Genomic DNA, 21,640 nt, shown 5'->3' with positions numbered 1-21,640 from the left:
GAGTGGTAGAGATTGTGTTGTCAGGACCACAGTTTTCGCAACTCCGCTAGATGTCTCTGATGATGGCTATTACGTGTTCACGGCCACAGCTGGGTCACTCCCGCCAAATCGCATATTTCCCGCCAAGGTTTCGCCTTTCTTTTACTCCGTATGCGAAAATCAGCCACCAAACATGGAGCCGACGTAAATCAGCTTGTAAGGACAAAGATAAACTCAATAAGAATTTCATATTAATTATTTCGTATCAATAGAACATAAATATGTTCGTTTAAAATAGTTGTGTTTTTTTGGGACAATTGATTCATATTTCGCATTAGATCGTTATTAGAGTGTTCATTCATATTTAATTCAATTTACTCATATTCAAAGTTTTGATACGTCGAGACTTCATTAATATGCAAGAAGCTTACTATTGAGTACTGTAATACTAAAAACTAGATTGGTATTGAATTATTTACTGCAATCTAATTAGTCAACCACGAAGCCGTAACACGCTTATCACTCGAATTTACATCCTTCCTCGACTGTTTGATAAGGTCTTCGGATTTTCATTTTTAAGACGTTTACCATGCCATGGAGACTCAAATCTTATTTTGTTGCTCTTAATCCTTACCACAAGGCCGACTAGTCTGTGATAGTTTCTCCAATTCGTCATTTGGCCAGGAGATCTGGAGATGAGGTCAAATTTTGGATGTGTTAAATGATATAGTTTTTTACCATTTTAACATCTGGCCTTTCAAAACTATACATTTCGTGCCCATGCTGAGTCCGGTCGATTCATCACTTTGTTTCCCCCCCTTTTGTCTTCAATGATTCATTTACGCCTTGAAATCAAAGGTTATTCGATTACTAAATAGTCAAACATCCAACGTTTGAACTAACAATTAAAATGTTGACCTATTAGTTTTTGTTTGTACAATTATAACGCCCTCTGACGCCCCGACCTCCTGATAAATTCTTATATGTCTATAGCAAACAAAACAGCTGTTTCAATGCAGTATAACGAAAAATAAACATTTTAAATTTCACAATAGGTATTTCTTTTGACACATACAGTAGCAGAAGTTGTGTTTTACAGTGGCAACAGCTGACTTAATTCGTGTTCGATCAATTGTTTGACAGCTGATAGTCAGCTTATACAATAGCTTTTGGCACAGAGTCAAGCATTAGGCGGTCCACATCCACAACAATCAAACTGGTTTAATTGTATTCTGCGCCTTTCTACATACGATTATAAGCTGTCAGTGGATTGGTGGTTCGAAGTGGGAGTTGTAATTCAGGTTGTTTAGAATTTTCCTTAATTTCCCTACTTATTGAGGTCTTTTGTTGGTCTTAGGTCTGATTTCGTGATTAGAAATAAAGTTACTTACTAGTTAATTAAGTGAGAATTTCATACGTCAAGGCCTGAAGAGGAATAAAACATTCATAAATATTTTCTGATTACTCGAGTTTGGCTGAAGTGTTTACCAACGTGCAAAATAAATAATAGTTGTGTACAAACATTATTTAAAATAAAGTAGCCTAAAAATACTGTCTTTCTCGATTAAAACAAAATACTGTACAGTATTAGAGTTATGAAAAATTGTTGTCCTAAGTACTTAAAATTTTGTAGGCAGGCCTACTACGTTTTTAGTTTAGCCGATTTTGTACCGGAAGAGGAAAACTCGATACCATTTAGGTTTAAATTTGAGTTTCATGGTTAGGTCATGTGGGGTTAACATGTTCCTAATATCAGTCAAATCCAGCTTAAAACAACTAATGATTAAGAAAAACATTTTGAAGCATTTCTTAACGCCGTGTCTCTTATAGTTGGATTAGCAAAAGTTTTCTCACAATAGTAATTGTTTAGTGGGAATTTAAACATAGAAACCCCGTATCGGAAAGGATTACTATATGATTAAATTTAGTGTAATCCAAATTGATGTTAAAAATAAATAGTTACACTTTTGCCCTCCCGTTATAGTCATTTGTGAGGATTTTTTTTAACGAACATATTATGTGAAAACTTAATATATAAGTTTGGGGTGCGTATTAAGTCATTATTAACTCCAAACTAAAACCCGTCTGATTAGTAGTTATCTTTGGAACAAAGCTATTACATAACCAATCATGATGTTATCACTACCATTAAACTTTATCTTGGTCTGAAAAGTTTTGTAAAATTGACATAACAGCTGATGAATGAAAGCATCAAAACTCCAAGGTGGACGAGGCAATTAACTGTTTCAATTCAAGGTATCCCAAGTTTCATATGTAATAACATAGAGAAGGGAACGTTACACGACTGAAATAACAATCATTACAATTAATTATTTATTGGATTGATACTTGAGAAGGGTATTTATTCAATACTAGCAATTGAATTACCCACTTGACCTCGTTTAACTTTATAAGTATTAATAAAACTATTGATTGGTTAAGTTAAGCTGAAATAAACAAAACAGAATACAGTAATACAAACAAATAATCACACCATAAAAAGGGCATTTTAAAATCCAAATTAATGCTCAATATAGTTTTAAGAGGTTAAAATACTTGTGTTATTAAATCTCACTTGAGTTTTAAGCTACGTATCAAAATAAGTTGGGTATTTTCAAGAACATTGCCACCTTTAAAATTTGTCACATGCTAATTAAAGAGGTGTGACAAAATAGTTATTGTTTAAGTAAGGCTACGTAGATTCTAGACCGTTTGTTCATGGGTTGGCTACTCTTTCTGCATCCTCAAATCCTGATAAAGTTAGTTCTGTCCGGTGCACTATAGGGGTCGTGGTTTGTTTACAATTTGTTTCTTGTTATTTCAGTCATTTAAAACGTCGTCTAACCAAACAAAACGATTTAATCATGATCAATTACTCGTCTCCTAGTTATATAACCAAACAGTAAAGCACAAACCATGAAATTAACCCTAAAAATAGAAACAACTTTTCGTCGACACTAGCGAAGTGTCACCGGTCATGAACTATACTCCGTTCAGACAGCCGTGGCACCTGATGGATTAGGGCACCCCATGGAAACCCTTGGGGCCTCCTAATCCCTCAGGTGCCACGGCTGTTCGAACGCACTATAGGCACGAAAACTAGCTTCAGAATTTACAATGGGATGAGAAGTATACTTTTATTGCTTAGTATGCCTAAGCTAAATTATTTGTCATGTTAACATCGCCTGGATAGGGCTAGCTCTTTTCCCCAAAGACCCGATATATTTGCCGTGGTATTCGTACATTATATGTGTTGGTGCAGAATGCGGCGTAGTGTTCCACATTCGCCGGACCTTGCCTGGGGCTTCGCTCGCAAAAAGGCTACTTTCCCGTACAATTAACTCGCCACCGTCCACTGGACTGGTCACTGGTCAGAACACTTGTGTCCCGTATTTCACAAAAACTACAAGTCGTAGTAGCCTCCTTGTATGGACAAAATCAACTTGTAGAAATCGAGCCCACTGTTATATTCCCACTTAGCCGCCAATAACGTTAGGATAAACTATTTTAATTGACCTGTAGTGTTGGTCACTTAAGGTGCAAAATGAGGCGCGCCATAACAGCTTGGTCTTTTGTTTGGCCTGTACAACTAAAAATCGTGAGTTAGCTAGTCATTTTCATAAAATCTTACTTTTTTGTTATAAGAGTTATAAAAATTGAATTAGCCTTCATTTTGAAACAGAAATATATTTTTATGATTTGTTTGCAACATCTTATGGTTTTTTATCTTATACCAATTTTTACAAAGATATCTTAAATAGTTTTTAAATATAAATTTAGAATACAGAAAACAAAGTGCTATCTCGCTAACGGGACGGGTTTGAAAAAATATTACTCTTTATTTTCGCCATTAAACTTATTCCTAAATGTATTACATACGGGACTCCCTGTATAATGGAAACGTTCGAATACGTCAACCAACACTTTCAAAAATAGGTTTACACTTATTTTTTTTTTACTTTCATGTAAATTTAATAACACGTACTTTACTGATCAAGAAGATATCTGGTATAACCACAGACTATACAGGGTGTCCCGTAACTCTCTGGACACTTGTATATAGCGTTATTTCTTAGGTCAAGACAAACACATTTCACCATAGGAACATGAGTCTGTGTTGTCTAGTTTACCGACTGTCGGTATTTATGTGTTTTTTTTACAAAAAAACTAATAACTCCTAAACGGTTTGAGATACAGCTTTGATATTTTGCAAAAATGTTAATCTTATTAAGACCTATTATCATTAGAAATTATACTAAAAAATCATTAACCGTTTCAAAATGGCGGCCATTTAAAATATTTGATGCCAAATTTCACGAAAACCGTTAACTTTACAAAAAAATTGCAGGAGACAAAAAAGTTTGTAAATTTTATGTAGTTTTCAATGATACCTTATTTGTTAAGATTGGATTAATAATAACAGAGAAATGTCTTCTTTTACTAAATGCATGACCACTTTTCTCCATTTAAACAATGCTAAACAACGTAAAAGGAGTATTAGCATTGTTTAAATGGAGAAAAGTGGTCATACATTTAGAAAACAACACGTTTCTCTGTTATTATTTATCCAACCTTAACAAATGAGGTATCATTGAAAACTACATAAAATTTACAAACATTTTGTCTCTTGCAATTTGTTTGTTAAGTTAACGGTTTTCGTGAAATTTGGCATCAAATATTTTAAATGGCCGCCATTTTGAAACGGTTAATGATTTTTTAGTATAATTTCTAACGATAATAGGTCTTAATAAGATTAACATTTTTGCAAAATATCAAAGCTGTATCTCAAACCGTTTAGGAGTTATTAGTTTTTTGTTTTTTTTTTTTAAACACATAAATACCGACAGTCGGTAAACTAGACACCACAGACCCATGTTCCTATGGTGAAATGTGTTTGTCTTGACCTAAGGAATAACGCTATATACAAGTGTCCAGAGAGTTACGGGACACCCTGTATAGTATAACTGTCTGAATTTGTAAAGTTTAGATTGTTTTCAGCTCCACGCATTGTCCTGTATTTTTCACTCGTACATTGTTTACACTGTTGAATGTTTAATTGCTAGTTTTGTTCTTGTTCAATCAAAACGTTGAACAATGCTGGGCGGGTGAGGGCGTGGGCGTGGTTCAGATGTAAAATGATAGAATGCGACACTCCTATATGCCTTGGGCAGTTCCTGGATGACTGGTCACTTGGTAGCCGTCTAATGAAGAATTTAAAAATTTAACCACTTTATTGACCTTAGAATTAATCTGAGGATAAATGGATGTTTAGGATGGTTATGGTGTTCACGCACGAATTTTAAATTGCAAATTAGATTTTTTTAGTTATTTTATCGTCACAAAAATCCGGTGAACCTTGTCTAAAAAAATGCCCAATCTTGCTGGAATTTATTTTATTTGACAAAAATCTGTTCGTGACAAATATTCGTTCGTGCTTAACTAAAATCCGTTAAATCTTGGGGAAAATTCATTCGATGTTGATAAAATAAATTGTATTTCTGGTAAAAAATTCCGTTCGTTCTATTTGACATTCCATTATATTTGTAGTGTACGGATCTATTTGTCCTTGAAAAATCATTCGCACTTAACAAAAGTCCGTTGAATCTGGACAAAAATTCATTTTTATCTCGATAAAAACTTCTATTTTGATAGAAAATCTGTTTATGAGAGAAGTCGATTCGTACTTCGTAGTCCGGTGTATTAGCTAGTACGAATCTAATCGAACTAACTAAATAAAAGAAATTCCAATCAGAATTGTCAAGCAAATCATTTTTTTACAAATGAAACACCAAATAAATCTAAACGCGAGAAATAAATCATAACACAAAGTGACTTCATTTGTACGCTGCATTATAAACTGCAGTGCCATTATTCAAGGAGTGAAAGCATCAGGTAGGTTGTTGGCATACGTATATACAGTTGATTGATAACAATAATCACTACAGTACCACCAACCTGCACACAACAATGGGCCTTCATCATGTCACCGGCAACCCACACTACAGACTAGCCGTGCGGGCCTCGGCCGGCGCTAGCAGGCGTTATAGTCTGTATGGTGGAACCTGTCTCCTTACCTCCTTAAGTGGCCCGGGCTAGTAGTCTGCCCATTGGTCCTTAGTTAGAACGAGTTGCAGGAGACAGGTTACATCATACAGACTATAATTGAATGCTCAACATCACAGGCTACGTGATTTATAACGTTAAGGTATTTGTTTTAGGACTTGACCCTTCTGTATATAAAAACACGCGTTTTTCCAATGTGTATTGGCGTTAAATTTTCGATTTAAAACATAGAAATTTACAAATACAGTGAATTTGAATGATTTTGAGGATTAAATTCAGAAACATCTGTAAATCTACTAAAACTACATTCTAATTTTGTTTAGTTTTAAATGGTTCAATGGGTTTTTTTTCTAAACATCGGTTCCTGTTCGATACGATGACATAGTTTAAACATTTATTTTTCCTAAAGTTACCTAACAATGTACATGTTCTCTCACTGATTTGAGAAAGCAAAGTGGCCAATTCGCTCACCAGTGAGATAATGTTAACATTGTCTCACTCTAATTACTTTGTCTCACTCCAGATTTGCAACGTGAAGGCACGAAATAGTGAGCGTGTCATGCAGGCAAGGTCGTATGCGCGCGGAATACGTTGGCAGCACTGGCTGTAAATCAGCTGGTCAGCTGTTGTACTGTTGTATCATTAAATGTCATATTAAAAGTTCACTTCTGTGTAAAAATATGTTACGTTTCTCTACCAATTTATTTGTTTTATGGCAACTGTAGGAAAAATATAATGTGCAACTCGAGTGCAATGTGCAATTGCCTCACTCGAGAAACCATTCCTCACTCGCCTACGGCTCGTGAGCAAGTATTTCTCTCGAGTGAGTCAATTGCTCACTTTGCTCACTAGTTGCACAAATAACTATTTCTTTACATTCCAAATATATGAGATAGCTGTCAGTTGATAATTAGGGAGCAAAATTGACTCCGCCTTGTGGTTATCATTTGTATACTAAGGTACTCTAAGAAACGTGATTTTTTTTTGTAGTTCGTGGTTGAACAATACAACGCTTATTTAAAAAAAATCTTTGGTAAAAATATGTAAAAAGCTGCAAAAATTAAAGACTTGCTTCACTTAATACTACAAATAAGTTGCAACTGTCTCTTATATCTTATTTATCTTGGCTTAGCGTCTGTCGACAATAAACAGTTAATACATTTTGTTGTAGATATAATACATGGTATTTAAAGGTTTAAAACGTGTATTTATGACAAAGTGAAGTCATAATATAAATATATCTACAGAAACAAACGGGTACGACTAAGCTTAGACTGCAGTTTTAACTTTTGACTTCCTCTTTTATTTATCGCCTAACTTCTTGGTCGTTTTGTTATTTATGACAAACTCCTGGATTTTGTTGAGCACGGACAAAGACGATAAAACTGTTGAAAACAGTGCGCGGTCTCTTGAGAAATCAGTTTTATGATACAACTAGTGAACATGAAAATGCGTCTGTGCTTTGCAATGTGAAAATATTTGTTAAATTGTTATTTATTTCTGTCTAGTCTGTATTTTCAATTGAGTTTTTCTCAGATAACGTTTACTTATTTATTGATTAAGTTTATTGAAGGTCGTTATTTAATTTAATTTTACATTTCACCTCTATATTCTTATGGTGTTTTTTTATTTCTCATCAACCTCTATGTCGACAACGTATATGTAGGTCAAGTATATAGGTAGAATAGATCACTAATTGTTATATTTGTTAGCAAATTGTGATTCATCTTTGTTTTAAACCAACTACAATGTTTACAATACTTAAGAGGAGTCCTAAAAGTAGTAATATATTCTCTTCTCTACTTCAATAGATCCCAGATTATTTGTGTACCTCTAAGCATTTAATGTTATTCTCGACTTCCGTGGGAAAACCCCGGGCACGTAGGAAACCCCAGTAATCTTGAAATGATTCGAAATACATTTACTATTCTATTCAATTAATTATTAAGCCTTCTGTATTTCCCAACCAAAATTTGATACTCGAATGATTCCAACCATAACTGTTTGTATCTTCCCTTCTGATCTGTTAGATGTTGTGGTCGACTACTGAGAAAATATGGATTGAAACTAGTATCAGATTTGGGTAATGTTTGGGTTTTAGAGCAATTTCATTTCTCATTCAAAATGTCAAGGATTTTGCGTAAGAGGGCGTGGTGCGAAACTCTTCCGTTTTTTCGTAGCTAAGTAAAAAGCTGCAGTTACAAATTTTCTATTTAAGTAATTGTTTAGGAAAATCCTACACGCGGAGTAATCTTAAAATTCGTGCCTATCTCAGAAAACCAAATACTCCTATTTTGGCATATTTCCCCATGGATCAGATGCCATAATATAAGTATGATTCTATTTTAAATAAAGGAGTGCATCTTACTATTTATTTGTTGCCATTTTACCAACGCTAAAACCTGAATAAAACTATATATTTATGAATTCTCGTTTGTCCTTTTACCGATTAAGTAAATCACTATCAAATATACCTTTAAATATCAGAAAACATTTATTTTATATCAGTCCACCAAAACACGAATCAAAATCAGTTAGGATTATGAGAGTTTAATTAGTAAAATTCCACAGCCGTACTATAGCTGGTTTAAAATTCCGTATTATATTTAAACTAAATTGTTTACACACAACTTACTAACATTGAGAAATTAAATCTAAATCCAATTGAAATTCCCTGTTAATTAATTGAAGGCAATGAAAATGTTTAAATATAAATCAAATTTAAATTCCCTATTGATTAATTGAATGCAATGAAAATTCTTCAAAAACCTAATAAATGTCAGTGTTTGTGAAACTCCTCTCCAACTTTCACTCAATTCCCAAACTATGTACCATTTTTGACTATATTAAATGTCATTAAACCGATTATCGTGGCTAAACAGTTTCTAACATGATCAGTTGATTTTTATTCTAAAAACAGGCACGATTGGTTTAACGATGTAGTAAACAAATTACAATATTTCATTATTTACATGTTGTATTACAGTATACACATGATTAGTGTGTCTTAAGACAATGCACATTGCAAGAAGTTACCTGAACTTCAAAACTTCCAAAGTTTAAACATAAAACAGAGTCGCAATAGGTCGCCCACAGTTCCATAGCTAACTTCACGCAATACATATGTATGTCTGGCAAGGTATTCTTGACTTTGAAGGCGCACAAGAATCGTTCCAATCAAATTATTATACTACATAGTATTTATAACATCGGCTCGTAACTTTACTGGGTGAAAAAATGTATAGTCAATTATTATTTTACAGATTTCCCCCAATGGACTTGAATACAAATTCCTTATTTACTGTACTTAAAATATCAAAGATGATAGCATTGATACTTGTACAGAACGTCGATTACACAAAGGAAAGTTATATCATAGACTGTTAAATGCAGAGTGTATCGTAAGTTAACAGTTTGAACACCGCTACATGGTTCTATGGGTTGAAATAAAGAAAACTAGTTGCTCTGCCCGTGCTTCGCTACGGGGTGAGGATGCAGAAAACAATCATTTGGTTTTATACTATAAGGTACAGTTACAACCATTGACTATGAATTCATAGTCAATGGTTACAACACACTTACCAGGAAACATATAGGCAAAGGCTCAATCGTACCTATTGATTATTTAAATGAATATCTCTTAATGTATTACAGTACCATCATTTTATATAGTGTATATAATTTAAAATATATGCAAAAGTATAACTCATTGACCACATGGCACAAAGAAAAAATTCTCCTTGTAAACAAATTAAATTAAATAGCAGAACAGCATTTCTGACAACAGCTGGAGTTTCATAACAATGTTTGTTTCCCATGTTAATCTTATGGAGAAATACAAAACTTTAAAGGGCCCCAGGGCCTCACTCTCTAATTATTTCCCTATAAAAAAAGTTTCCTGCACAACTTCACGTTACGCTCTTTCCAATGACACCAAAAACATGTCAATCGGTTCTGTAGTTTCGGAGGAGTAATTGTCACAAAAAATCTGCTTGCGTATTAAATAAGTATAGATAATATGAACTACATACAAAACAAACAGCCAAACACCACGAAATGGTTCTATGGGTTAAAATAAATATAATAATATGAACTACATACAAAACGAACAGACAAACACCACGAAATGGTTCTATGGGTTAAGATAAATTAAATTATATGAACTACATACAAAACGAACAGCCAAACACCACGAAATGGTTCTATGGATTAAAATAAAGAAAATAATATGAACTACATAAAAAAAAACGGAACAGCCAAACACCACGAAATGGTTATATGGGTTAAAATAAATTAAATAATATGAACTACATACAAAACGAACAGCCAAACACCACGAAATTGTTCTATGGGTTAAAATAAGTAAAATAATATGAACTACATACAAAACGAACAGCCAAACACCACGAATTGGTTCTATAGGTTAAAATAAAGAAAATAATAAGAACTACAAAAAATGCTTCATTAAACACTTATTCACTATTTGTTTTTTACATAAACATTTTTATCTTTAAGCTAGCTGTAACCCGCGGGCTTTGCCCCGTTTAACTTCTTAATTGATGTTAAAAAAATTGATGTTAATGATCTCGTTCGCATGGCTCAATCACGTCCTGGTTGAAGTTCGTTCGCTACGCTCACTCACCTTTAGGTTGGAGCTCGTTCGCTGCGCTCACTTGCCTTCAGGTTAGCTCGTTCCCTACGCTAACTCGCCTCCAGGTTGAAGTTCGTTCGCTATGCTCACTCACCTTTTGGTTGCAAATTAGCTGTTGTCATAAATGTAAAAGAAATAATAGTGCTGCACCCTGTTGGTAATCCTTGTAACTTTAATGCTATTGAACATCATAGAACAGAACCAACTTGTTTAATTGAAACAGCTGTTAAGATTCAATAATTCCATTTCTCATAAGGTTAACATGGGGAACTCCAGAGCCACTGGGGCGGAGCCGATTGGACGGATCACGAAATTGATGGTGTATAAACCTATTCCATGAAATTCTACACGTATGTACCAAGTTTCGTGGCAATCGGTTCAGCGGTGTCTGAGTTTATCACTGCCAAATATACAAACATCCTCTTTTATACTTATAGATTATTCCAATGGATCTTTAAACTTTGTATGTCTTTTAAGGTAGAACAGAAGTACGTTAGTAGTTGTTCCAAATTTGGAATTTCAAAATGGCCACCCACCCTCGCATGTTATACAAACTTCGCCAAATCTATCGAATTAATGCTAATCTTGTCCGGATTTTCTTCTACATTGTAGAATTCTCCACTTTGTATGCTATCCTATTTCCTAGTTAGCGTTCACATCACCTGTGTCTGTTGTGACATGGACATTATGTTGAAGACGCTTTTGTCCGTTTTATAGCTTCAGCCTTCAGCGACGCACTTGGCAACTCGCTGAGTAACGCAATGTCTAGGCTTGCATATGCAATGCTGTCTCCCTGCATTGCATATTGCATACGGTAGAGTGTGAAGAGTTCTCCGCAGCAGTGGCTATACGTACTTTGATTTGAGGGATTTGCGGTCTTTTCATCTCGAGTGAACGAAATACTAAAATACCCCCGCCGCAGCAAACCTGCCGTCTAAGCGAATTTCCATTTGGCCGAATTGATTTTCAATTGATCTATTTAAATAACATTAGGTTTAACGAGTACCTAGGTTTGCTGCTACAAGGAAACTAATAAAGTAGTGTGTTTTTAGTAAAATATTGATAGCTTACTATAAAATAAATAAATTGGCCAAGTTTGATCAAAATATATCCATAAACAAGCAAACTACAACATTTTACAATATTCTCCATAAGAATAACATGGGAATTTTAAATTTACAATTTTTTTAGTTTTCTCCGTAACCAATAACCGTACAAAAACACTTTGATATACTGAATTGTTTGTTTTTTTAAGCTCTTTAAGAAGGTTTAGAGAAAAATTGGGAAATTTTGTGTTTTGAGGGTAAAAAGTGAGAAAAACCAATTTTTACCCAATAAAACCCCCCATAAAACCCTGTTCCCATGGTCCGATCTAGCTGGATCGCGAACTCATTCAAGTTTATCCCGCCTTACACCTTCAAACCAAATTTCATCAAAATCGGATAAAAATTACTCAAGTTATCGTGTTCACGGACACATATATATATAAATCTATATATATATATACCTATATATATATATATATATATACATATATAAAAATTTGAACGAATGGTGTTTTTGGCCTCTGGGGACATTAAAATGAAAAAGTAGATCGGTCCCGGGCCTAAGTCTTACCATGAGACCTACGGTAATAGCTACTTCCCTATAGGGAAATTCGCTAAAAATATAATCAAGTACGGCAATTTGGGAAAATGAAAATACTGTAGTTTGTCAAAAAAGGAGATGCCCGTTGATATGTAAAATAAAATTAAACAAGTTTTAAAATACCCTCGCGGCAGCAAATCTGCAGACTAAGCGAGTTTTAATTACTCTGATTGGATTTTTACCAAAATATTTCCATAAAAGGTAATATTTAGTCCTTATTTAAATTACATTTAACGAGATTTAGGTTTGCTGCAACGGGGAAGGAAAACAGTTTTGATAATAATGATATTGGATAAAATAAATAAATTTGCAAAATTTTATCTAAATCCACCCATAAACAAGCAAACTACAACCGTCTTTTCCGTAAAAACGTACGAATTTAAAATGTACAGTTTTTTCCTCCATTACCCTTTTGTAATCGTACATCAAATGGTTCAATATACAAATGTATATGTCTTCTTAACTGTACACGACGGCTGACATGATAATTGAGCATTTTAAAAATTGGGTAAAAATTTGACTAACCAATTTTGTCTTTCCATAATATCGTGTTCCCATGACAAGTGGTGATTCGTGAACTCGTCCAATTTTATCCAGTGCTTCACATTCAAGCCAAATATCATTAAAATCGGACCAAAATTTCTCGAGTTATCGTGTCCACGGATACATGTACGAAATGTATACATACGTACATCATACATACGTATATACGTATGAATTTTCGCTTGATTTTGTGGTCTGAAATTTAATCCTTAGATGAAATACGTAAACGGATTTGTCTACTAATATGTAATATAGATTAGTACACAAAACCAGTGAGACTACCACATACGATCTACCACCCGTTATTCTACATTGTTACCGTACCTAATAAGAAAATTAAATTTGAAACCATCCAACGCTTAACCACAAGGACAACTTATTTAACTGTTGTTTCAAGAAACAAACTTATCACATCGAAACAATGTAATAACTCAATATCAAAGGATATTTCAATGTTATAGGGTTCAATAATATGACATTGAACAAGGGACCGACTTTATCATCTCTATATCCGGAGCAAAAACTTTCAAGGAAGATTATTCAGTGATACCGCTTTAGATAATGTATTTTTAAACACATTAGTTCTCGTAATTTTCCATATTTGTATTATAACGTTGTCTCCATATTGAAGAAATTGTAAACTATACAAGGGTCATTTTTATCAGTTAAAAATTTAGGATTTTGTATCGCTTGGCTGAAATGCTACAAGAATAATTTATTGTCAACAGTGATTAAACTCAAGTGTTTACTTAAAAGAATTATTTCTGTATTGATAATCCGATTTTCCAGATTTGCAGCTCAGTAACAAATGAAAATAATTGTACCAAGTAGTTTCATCATTGCATCGTGAAACAACCTTTCAATGGACATTCACCTAGAAGTCTATAAGTGAACGGGTTCACCTTGGACGTAGGTATATACGTGCGTACAGTCAGGTGTTGTAGGGACAAATTTAAAATTTCGCGCCCCCCCCCCACAATTGTTGTTTATTGGTCTGTTTACACCGTAACCGGTCCTGAAATCCTGCGTCCTGTTTTGGGCAGTGACCTTGTTTTGAAAAAATGTGCGTAGATTGTTGCGTCATTTCCCCACAAGTGATAGATTGGTTGTTTACGTTTGTAATTTTACAAACTTTGATTTTGCAGCTTGATTTCAGTTGAGTTAACTGTGTTCTAAATTTCATCATTGCAGAGAGTATTATTTTGGATAAATAACCTAAAAAAAGTAGTAAAGAATATAAATTATTATACTTGTGATGCGATTTATTCAATTTGGTTTCACAACGTGATTTTGGTAAACAATAAATTATACTAGAGGTCGTCCAGTGGCCGAAAACTCGACCAAAAATCATGTAGTGTACAACCTTCTCTATTTTCACCCCACGCTGTAAATGAAACATTTGATGATTGTGTTGCAGTCTTCCATTTGTTTAGATTTTCTGTTCATTTATCGTTGTTATTTCGTCACCAGCATGGCAAACCATAAGGCCTATGTTAATTTTTTAAATTCATTTTTCGTGCTGAATTTTCAGCATATTTTAATTTTATAAAGGGATACTGCACATCTAGATGAAAATGTCTTTCTACCACTATGCGTAGATTTTACCTCAGATGCACTCGAGCTGAGAAACATATTTTAAAGAAACATGCTTGCCTATATGTAGATAAACCTTTGCCATTTGTAGAATATTAGAGTTGGCAGTTGATGGACTTATTTTGATAACAAATAAACGTTTAAATAAACGTTAAATACGTTTGATTAAAAGAATGTGTATGTGGTGTATCCACTAACTTCAAAAATAATTGTATAATGTTTTGAAAGCAGAAAGATTATTTCCCATGTCGTGAATGTTCGTTTTAATTAATTCCTTCTACGCCTAAAAATTGTTAATGTAATTGTAAATTAATTTGATAATGATTTAAGTTTGAACAAAGTTTTCATTTGATGTTTTTTTATTAACTAGTAGCTCTCTGTTTTTAAATTCTTAAAAGCTAAATTTCCACTCATAATATCGGCTATTTTTATAACAACACTTAGAACAGACAACACTTTCAGAATATACTTATAGTATTTTAAAAACATTTTTTCACTATAACAATTTACGAAAAATTAAACCCTTGTGATATCGTTGAAAAGCACGAGCGATTTTTGTTGTTTCGTAATTGACTTTAGATGCAGCAAGTAGATTTATCACTTCTAAACCCAAGTCTGTTTTGGCCTATACAACGGACTGGAAAACAACGACAAATACAATAATAATGTATGTAATCCTGAACTGGAAAAGGCGTGCGGTGTGCTGTTTTTAGCACAGAAGCCGCTAGTTCCCGTTCCGACCGCACTGAGCGCTGCTCGCAACAACCGTGGCAACAATCGAAACTCGGTTCAGTTTACATCTTACTCTGTTCAAAGTGCCTTGTGTATGAAGCTAGTGTTTTTTCGGTAAATGGTGTGTGTGCTTTTGTTGGCTGTTGTTTACTTTTCGTTTTAAGTTTTTAATGAAATTATCACCATTTTGTTAGTTTTGGATTGTTTGGATTAGTAGTCTGTGTGTTTTGACTAACACCACGTGAACTTTGGTGGTTACCATAATTGGATGTTTTTTTTTCTTTTTGAAAACAATGTGTCATTTCTGATATTTCTTTTGGAAGTGGCACATACCTAACAGTGTTTCCTTCTTTTATTGAACTAATTTAAATTTATTTTGCTTTAATCGTACAATTCTGTTTTTATCTGCATGACCATTTTTTTCGTTTAAATATTTACATGAAATTTCTAATTACCCTTTTGTTTTTAAAACGAATCGACGAATAAATAATCCCCCCCCCCCGTTATTATGACGCTGTACGCATAGTTTTCTGCATGACCATGTGTATTAATATTTTTTTTTATTTGTCCAATATTTAAACGATCTTTCAAATCGACAGGGTTTTTCTACAACAAATTTACTTACCTATGATAAATAGGCATATCTTGTTATGTTTTTTTTTATAACTTAAATTCTATCACATCTTAATAATAATAAATCTGATTGAACAAATTAACAAACATAATTCATACTTAGACTATTTTGAATTCGTATTTTAAACAAGGTCTTAAATTAATGTTTTATACAACAATACAACTCACGCTCACATTTCCATACTTCTTGTACAGTAACTTAACATTACAATGACAAGCTGAGAAGGAAGCCGGATCCAAGGCTTAAGCCATGGGCTTGAATATTTATGGTAGAAAGTAGAAACTTTGCTCGGGCGACGCTGCGTCTCCTTGCAACAGGATATTGATATATCTTGGATTTTATTGGGTTAGAAAACGGGTAATTTCATAATTGTATAAAAACAGTCTATTAGACATTTAAGCTATTGAAAGAGATAGGTACACAATTAAGTTTGAATCTGCCATTGAACAATTAACAACTTTTGTCATTTTTTATAGTGATTAAACTACTAATTGTATTCGACACGACAACCAACCGATCTTAAACACTGTTTACGAATCTTTGGAAGATATTATGCACCATCAAAAAAAAACTCATTTAAAATACACTCATATAATAGTATATTCAATTTGATATCTTATGAAAACGAGAATATGAAACCCGGGTATCAGCCGGGTTCGACAGCTGTCTGCAAATGTGTTATCAAGCGACATTTTTTATCCGAATCAGCTGGGCACGACTGTGGCTGATATTATCATATTTCCGACGCGGCATTGTTATAAATACAAAAATACTACAACAATCCAAACTTCACAAATATTTGTCATTGAGTACAAAACTTGTAGACTTATTTTGTAGTGTTTATCCACGTATATTCGCTCTCAGTTGTGGTTTTGGTGATGTTGTCGCACCGTCGCCATTGGCCTGGCCACCTGTTCCAGAAGGTTCCGAACCCATCGGTCGAATGCCGGAATGGCAACCAGTTGTTTCACACACACGCACACACTAATTCAGTACTCGCACAAATAAAAAACTAAATAAATACGTTTACGCATATATTGTATCCCGCGCTCTAGACCAACTGCGTACAATACAAGCATAGAATAAAATCCATAAACACCATTGGTGTTCATTTATTCTATGATACAAGTCATGTTATGTTTTACATGGGTGAGTAGGGCCTAATCACACAGGATATAAGTGTTTGTTGTTCACATATGAACTTTGAACTTGAATTTCGTTCGGAATTTCCTTGTTACATGTTCTAACTTGTTTAGCGTCGTTTGGTGGTTGCTAGACTTAATTGTCTCTAAAATATTAATTTATAGCAAGTTTGTAGCCTTGATAGCAAGAGTCTCATGGGGATTATCAAATAACACTTGCTATCAAGGTTGACTCGTTATCGAGGGCGTTTATAAGTATCAATGTATAAATTATTTGTGGATTTACAGTTGTTTACTTGAATAAACTTGTACATCTAATATGAATTTTTGCCGATCACTAGTATTTTTTTACGTTAAGTGGTGGTGTTTTTTGGTAAAAATAAAATCTCAATTTGCATTTTGAAAACAAAAACATCAGCCAAGTTCCATTAAGAATAGCCGCGGGAGTTTACTATCACTCATTAGCAAATCTTTAGATTTGCGTCAATGTTTTTTCAACTCGGGAAAAATTCCAGATGCTATTAAATTAGTTTATTCAAAATAACAATCACAGAAAACCACCAATTCAAGAGTAAAAAATACACTGAATATTTTTATTATTTTTAATAATTAAAAATACCCCCGCCGCAGCAAACCTGCAGACTTAGCGAATTTCCATTTGTCTGATTGGATTTAAACTAAAATGTCTCCTTAAAAATATCACATTTATTCCCTATTTAAACAGAATTAGTTTAATGAGTATTTAGGTTTGCTGCAACAGGGCGGGTAAAAAAGTTTTTTTTTCATGTAAAATGTTACAAGGTACAGTACTGTGGTTTAGTAAGAAATTAATGTATTTTCCAAATTCGATCAAAATATGTTCATAAACAAGCAAATTACAACAGTTGACTTATTCTCCATAAGAATAACATGGGAATTTTAAAATAACAATTTTTTTGAATTTTCTCCGTAACAATTAGGCGCATAAGAACGCTTCAATATACTAAATTATTTGTTTTTTTAAGCTCTACAAAATGGTTTAAAAAGAAATTGTGAAATTTTGTGTTTTTAGGGTCAAAAATGGGAAAAACCTATTTTTACCCCATAAAACCCCCCATAAACCCCCGTTCCCATAGTCCGATCATGCTGGTTCGCGAACTCATTCAAGTTTATCCCGCCTTACACCTTCAAACCAAATTTTATCAAAATCGGACAAAAATTACTCAAGTTATCGTGCGGATGGACACACACACACACATATATATATATATATATATATATATAAATTTGAACGAATGGTGTTTTTGGCCTCTGGGGACATCAAAATGAAAAAGTAAATCGGTCCCGGGCTTAGGTCTTACCATGAGACCTACGGTAATAGCATAGATTAAACATACCCCAAGGGAGTATGTTTAATCTATGGTAATAGCTACTTCCCTATAGGGAAATTCGCTAAAAGGGCTTAAAACACGGTTCTGTCAGTATGAATGGATTGGTTGCACAAATGAAACATTTAATGGGACGTACAAATTGGATTATTCGAGTTTTGCTCTCATGATGTAAATTATTTTCCAATTCACATTTGAGTTAAACATCTTGTTACAATGTATTGTTGTAACAATGTAAACAGCTGATCTATTTCAACTTCACTGACAGGATACCCGTAGTGTTCATGATCCACATTAAAGGTGCATTTCAGTCGAGCTAAACATCGCTTCAATGTAGGAGTTGGGTGCTTGGTACATGGTATGTACTGTATATAGGTGACCGATGTACCCAGAAAGCATGACCATATGACATAGGTAACGTCGAGTATCGTGTTCCCAACAAACCTACAAAACAAACCTATACTAAACATATTCCTTTGATCGTCTAAGACAATTTTTGTGTCTGGTGAGTGAGCGTAGCGAACGAACTTTAACCAGGACGTGATTGAGCCATGCGAACGAGCTCATCTTGAAAATTAAGAAGTTAAACGGAGCAAAGCCCGCGGGTACAGCTAGTTGTTTATAAATGTTAAAGCATTATATTTTAATTTTAGCGGTTTGTTGGTCAAAAATATTCAACCCGAGCACAATTACATTGCCCCAAAACATCTAGATTGTTATCGACATAATTTGTAATATTTCGTTGATCGCTGAGTCATTTAATTACGCTCAGCTGTACCAGTTGTTATTTACCATTAAACTATTACACTGTGAAAAGTTTAGTCGACTATCGCCGGGTTTATTGGGAAATATATTTCTAATGTGACCTACTTGATAGATGCGGTTTGACAACAAGGGCAAAATTTACTTATGATACTCAGCGTATAAGTTTCCAGTTATCTTTTTAAAATATCTGCTACTTAATGACACTACAATTGGCATAGCAGTCGTGTTTATGGTATTGTGAATTATTCTATATTTCATGAACAACCACATAGTATTAGATCCAAGCAAGATCGTGTATACTCCCTTTAGAGGTTTGGCATCATATTTTGTACAATTTTCAGTTCCCCAAGACGTAAAATAAAAAAAATTCTAAAATACATTCACTGCTTACATGAAGAAATCGAAAAGACGATTTTTTTTATTTAAAAATTCCCAATGATTGTTTTGATTGTTGGTACAAAAAATCCTTGAAACATCATTTTTGTTTTAATACATTGCAAAAAATCCAACTTAAAAACCGGAAATTTAATTTTCGATCAAACGCCCTAATCTTTAGATTTGTATTTATTTTGACACCAATACGTATAAGTTTCCAGTTATCTTTTTAAAATATCTTCTATTTAATGGCAGTAACATTGGCATAGCAGTCGTGTTTATGCAATTTGTAAATTATTCTATTTTTCATAAACCACATAGTATTAGATCGAAGCAAGATCGTGTATACTCCCTTTAGAGGTTTGGCATCACATTTTGTACAGTTTTCAGTTTAAAATTTAAAAAATCCTAAATACTTCTATTCACTGCTTACATGAAGAAATCGAATAGACGATTTTTTTTTTCATTTCAAAATTCCCAATGATTGTTTTGATTGTCGGTACAAAAAATCCTTGGTTAAACATCATTTTTGTTTCAATACATTGCAAAAAACAATCCAACTTAAATCCGAAAATTTAATTTTTGATCAAACGCCCTAATCTTTAGATTTGTACAGGGTGATTCAAAAAGGACTTTACAACTTTGAAAATTCATATAAATCTTATTAAACAAGGTACAGAGCTGGTTTTGGTGTTGTTTTAAAGGAAAACACTTAAAGTTTTTTTTTACCTTAAACTAAAGATGTTCTATGTGACTTCCGTTGGATTTGGGGAAAATAATTATTTAGGTATGAAAAAAATAGTGAAAACCGTAAAAAAATGTGAGAGAAATTTACAAAATGATGAAAGTAGGGCGTTTTTTGACGGTGAAGGAGTGCGATACACCCACAACTAAAAAACTTTTTAGATGTGCTAGGGAGTTGAAATTTCGCACACTTGTAGTTCTTGGTCCCAAACCTCCCATAAAATTCCAAAAAGTCGCATTTTCAAATTTTAACCCCTCCAAAAATCCAAAATGGCGTACCTCTGAAAACGACAAAACACGTGTTTTTCAAACGGCTATAGCTTGAAAACGGTAAGAGCTATAAAGGATTTGAGGAAAAACGTAGGTTCGGAATTAAATTTCCTACAAGACACTAATTATGAGTTTTTCGAAAATCGCACTCCTTCACCGTCAAAAAACGCCCTACTTTCAAAGTTTTATAAATTTCTCTCAAATTTTTAACGGTTTTCTCTATTTTTCATACCTAAATAATTATTTCCCCCAAATCCAACGGATGTCACATAGAACATCTTTAGTTTAAGGTAAAAAAAACTTAAGTGTTTTCCTTTAAAACAACACCAAAACTAGCTCTGTACCTTGTTTAATAAGATTTATATGAATTTTCAAAGTTGTCAAGTCCTTTTTGAATCACCCTGTATTTATTTTGACGCCATGCAGTTGCCTGTGTGGTGTTTTGTCCCGAGTTTCCTAGTTGCACAGTTTCTAGTCTCAGAGTGCAGTTACATGAACCGCAGCTTCCAACTGTCGCAGACTGACTTTCACCAATGACAAGTCGCCAGTCGCCGCCAGCTGGTGACACACCTAAACAAACGATACTGATTACCATATGTACTGCGTCTTGAATCTTCTAGAAATATGACGTCACAGGATTCGTTTGCGCTTCAAAACAATTACTCAAAATTGTTTCTCTGTATGTTTCGTGTCTGTACCACTAAGCTAGAGCTAGGGGATAACACTGAGAATTGCGATATGTTGGCCGCCATTTGTACTAGACAAGATAATACTTTTTTGAACTAAGGGATTGTGGGATTGTGCATACATAAATGAATGAGCCAATAAGCTAATTCCCCTAATTGGTAACAAAATCGCAACGTGTAGATTTCCCTGGTCCTACATTCCCAATCCGGGGTTTCGGCTCCCTGGACTTAAATATCACAATATTATTAGCAGAGTTGCCCTCTTTTGATGCTATTGGGTACAAACGTGTAAACCTACATCCGAACGAGTTCGCGAACCAGCATGATCGGACTATGGGAAGGGTGGTTTAAGGGGGTTTTATGGGGTAAATATTGGTTTTCCCATTTTTTTACTCTAAAAACATAAAAATTTGCAATTTCTTTCCAAACCATTTTGTATAGCTCAAAAA

At 33.8% G+C, this 21,640-nt stretch overlaps 1 protein-coding gene across 12 annotated transcripts in view; it reads left to right on the top strand.

Annotated features, from left to right (window-relative positions):
* The window catches only part of LOC128992329 (TLD domain-containing protein 2-like), a 419,200-nt gene that overhangs the window by 360,892 nt on the left and 36,668 nt on the right, over nt 1-21,640 (top strand). Inside the window, exon 1 of one of the 12 annotated variants that reach the window (XM_054415861.1) lies at nt 15,251-15,322. The exons of 9 other annotated variants lie outside the window; for them this stretch is intronic. Coding sequence is in view for 1 of the 3 variants with exons in the window: in XM_054415860.1 (XP_054271835.1) it covers nt 15,327-15,329 (3 nt within the window). In the remaining 2 variants the exon portion in view is untranslated. Of the gene's footprint in view, nt 1-15,250; nt 15,330-21,640 lie in introns of those variants that run through there. 2 more of the 12 variants (XM_054415857.1, XM_054415860.1) reach the window with 2 other exon arrangements.

Source organism: Macrosteles quadrilineatus, unplaced genomic scaffold, assembly GCF_028750875.1.
Source record: "Macrosteles quadrilineatus isolate MER2022 unplaced genomic scaffold, UCM_ALF_1.0 Scaffold_4__1_contigs__length_99947679, whole genome shotgun sequence".
Lineage (NCBI taxonomy): Eukaryota > Metazoa > Arthropoda > Insecta > Hemiptera > Cicadellidae > Macrosteles > Macrosteles quadrilineatus.
Note: the sequence above shows the minus strand (reverse complement) of the source record. Positions and strands in the feature narration are given on the sequence as shown.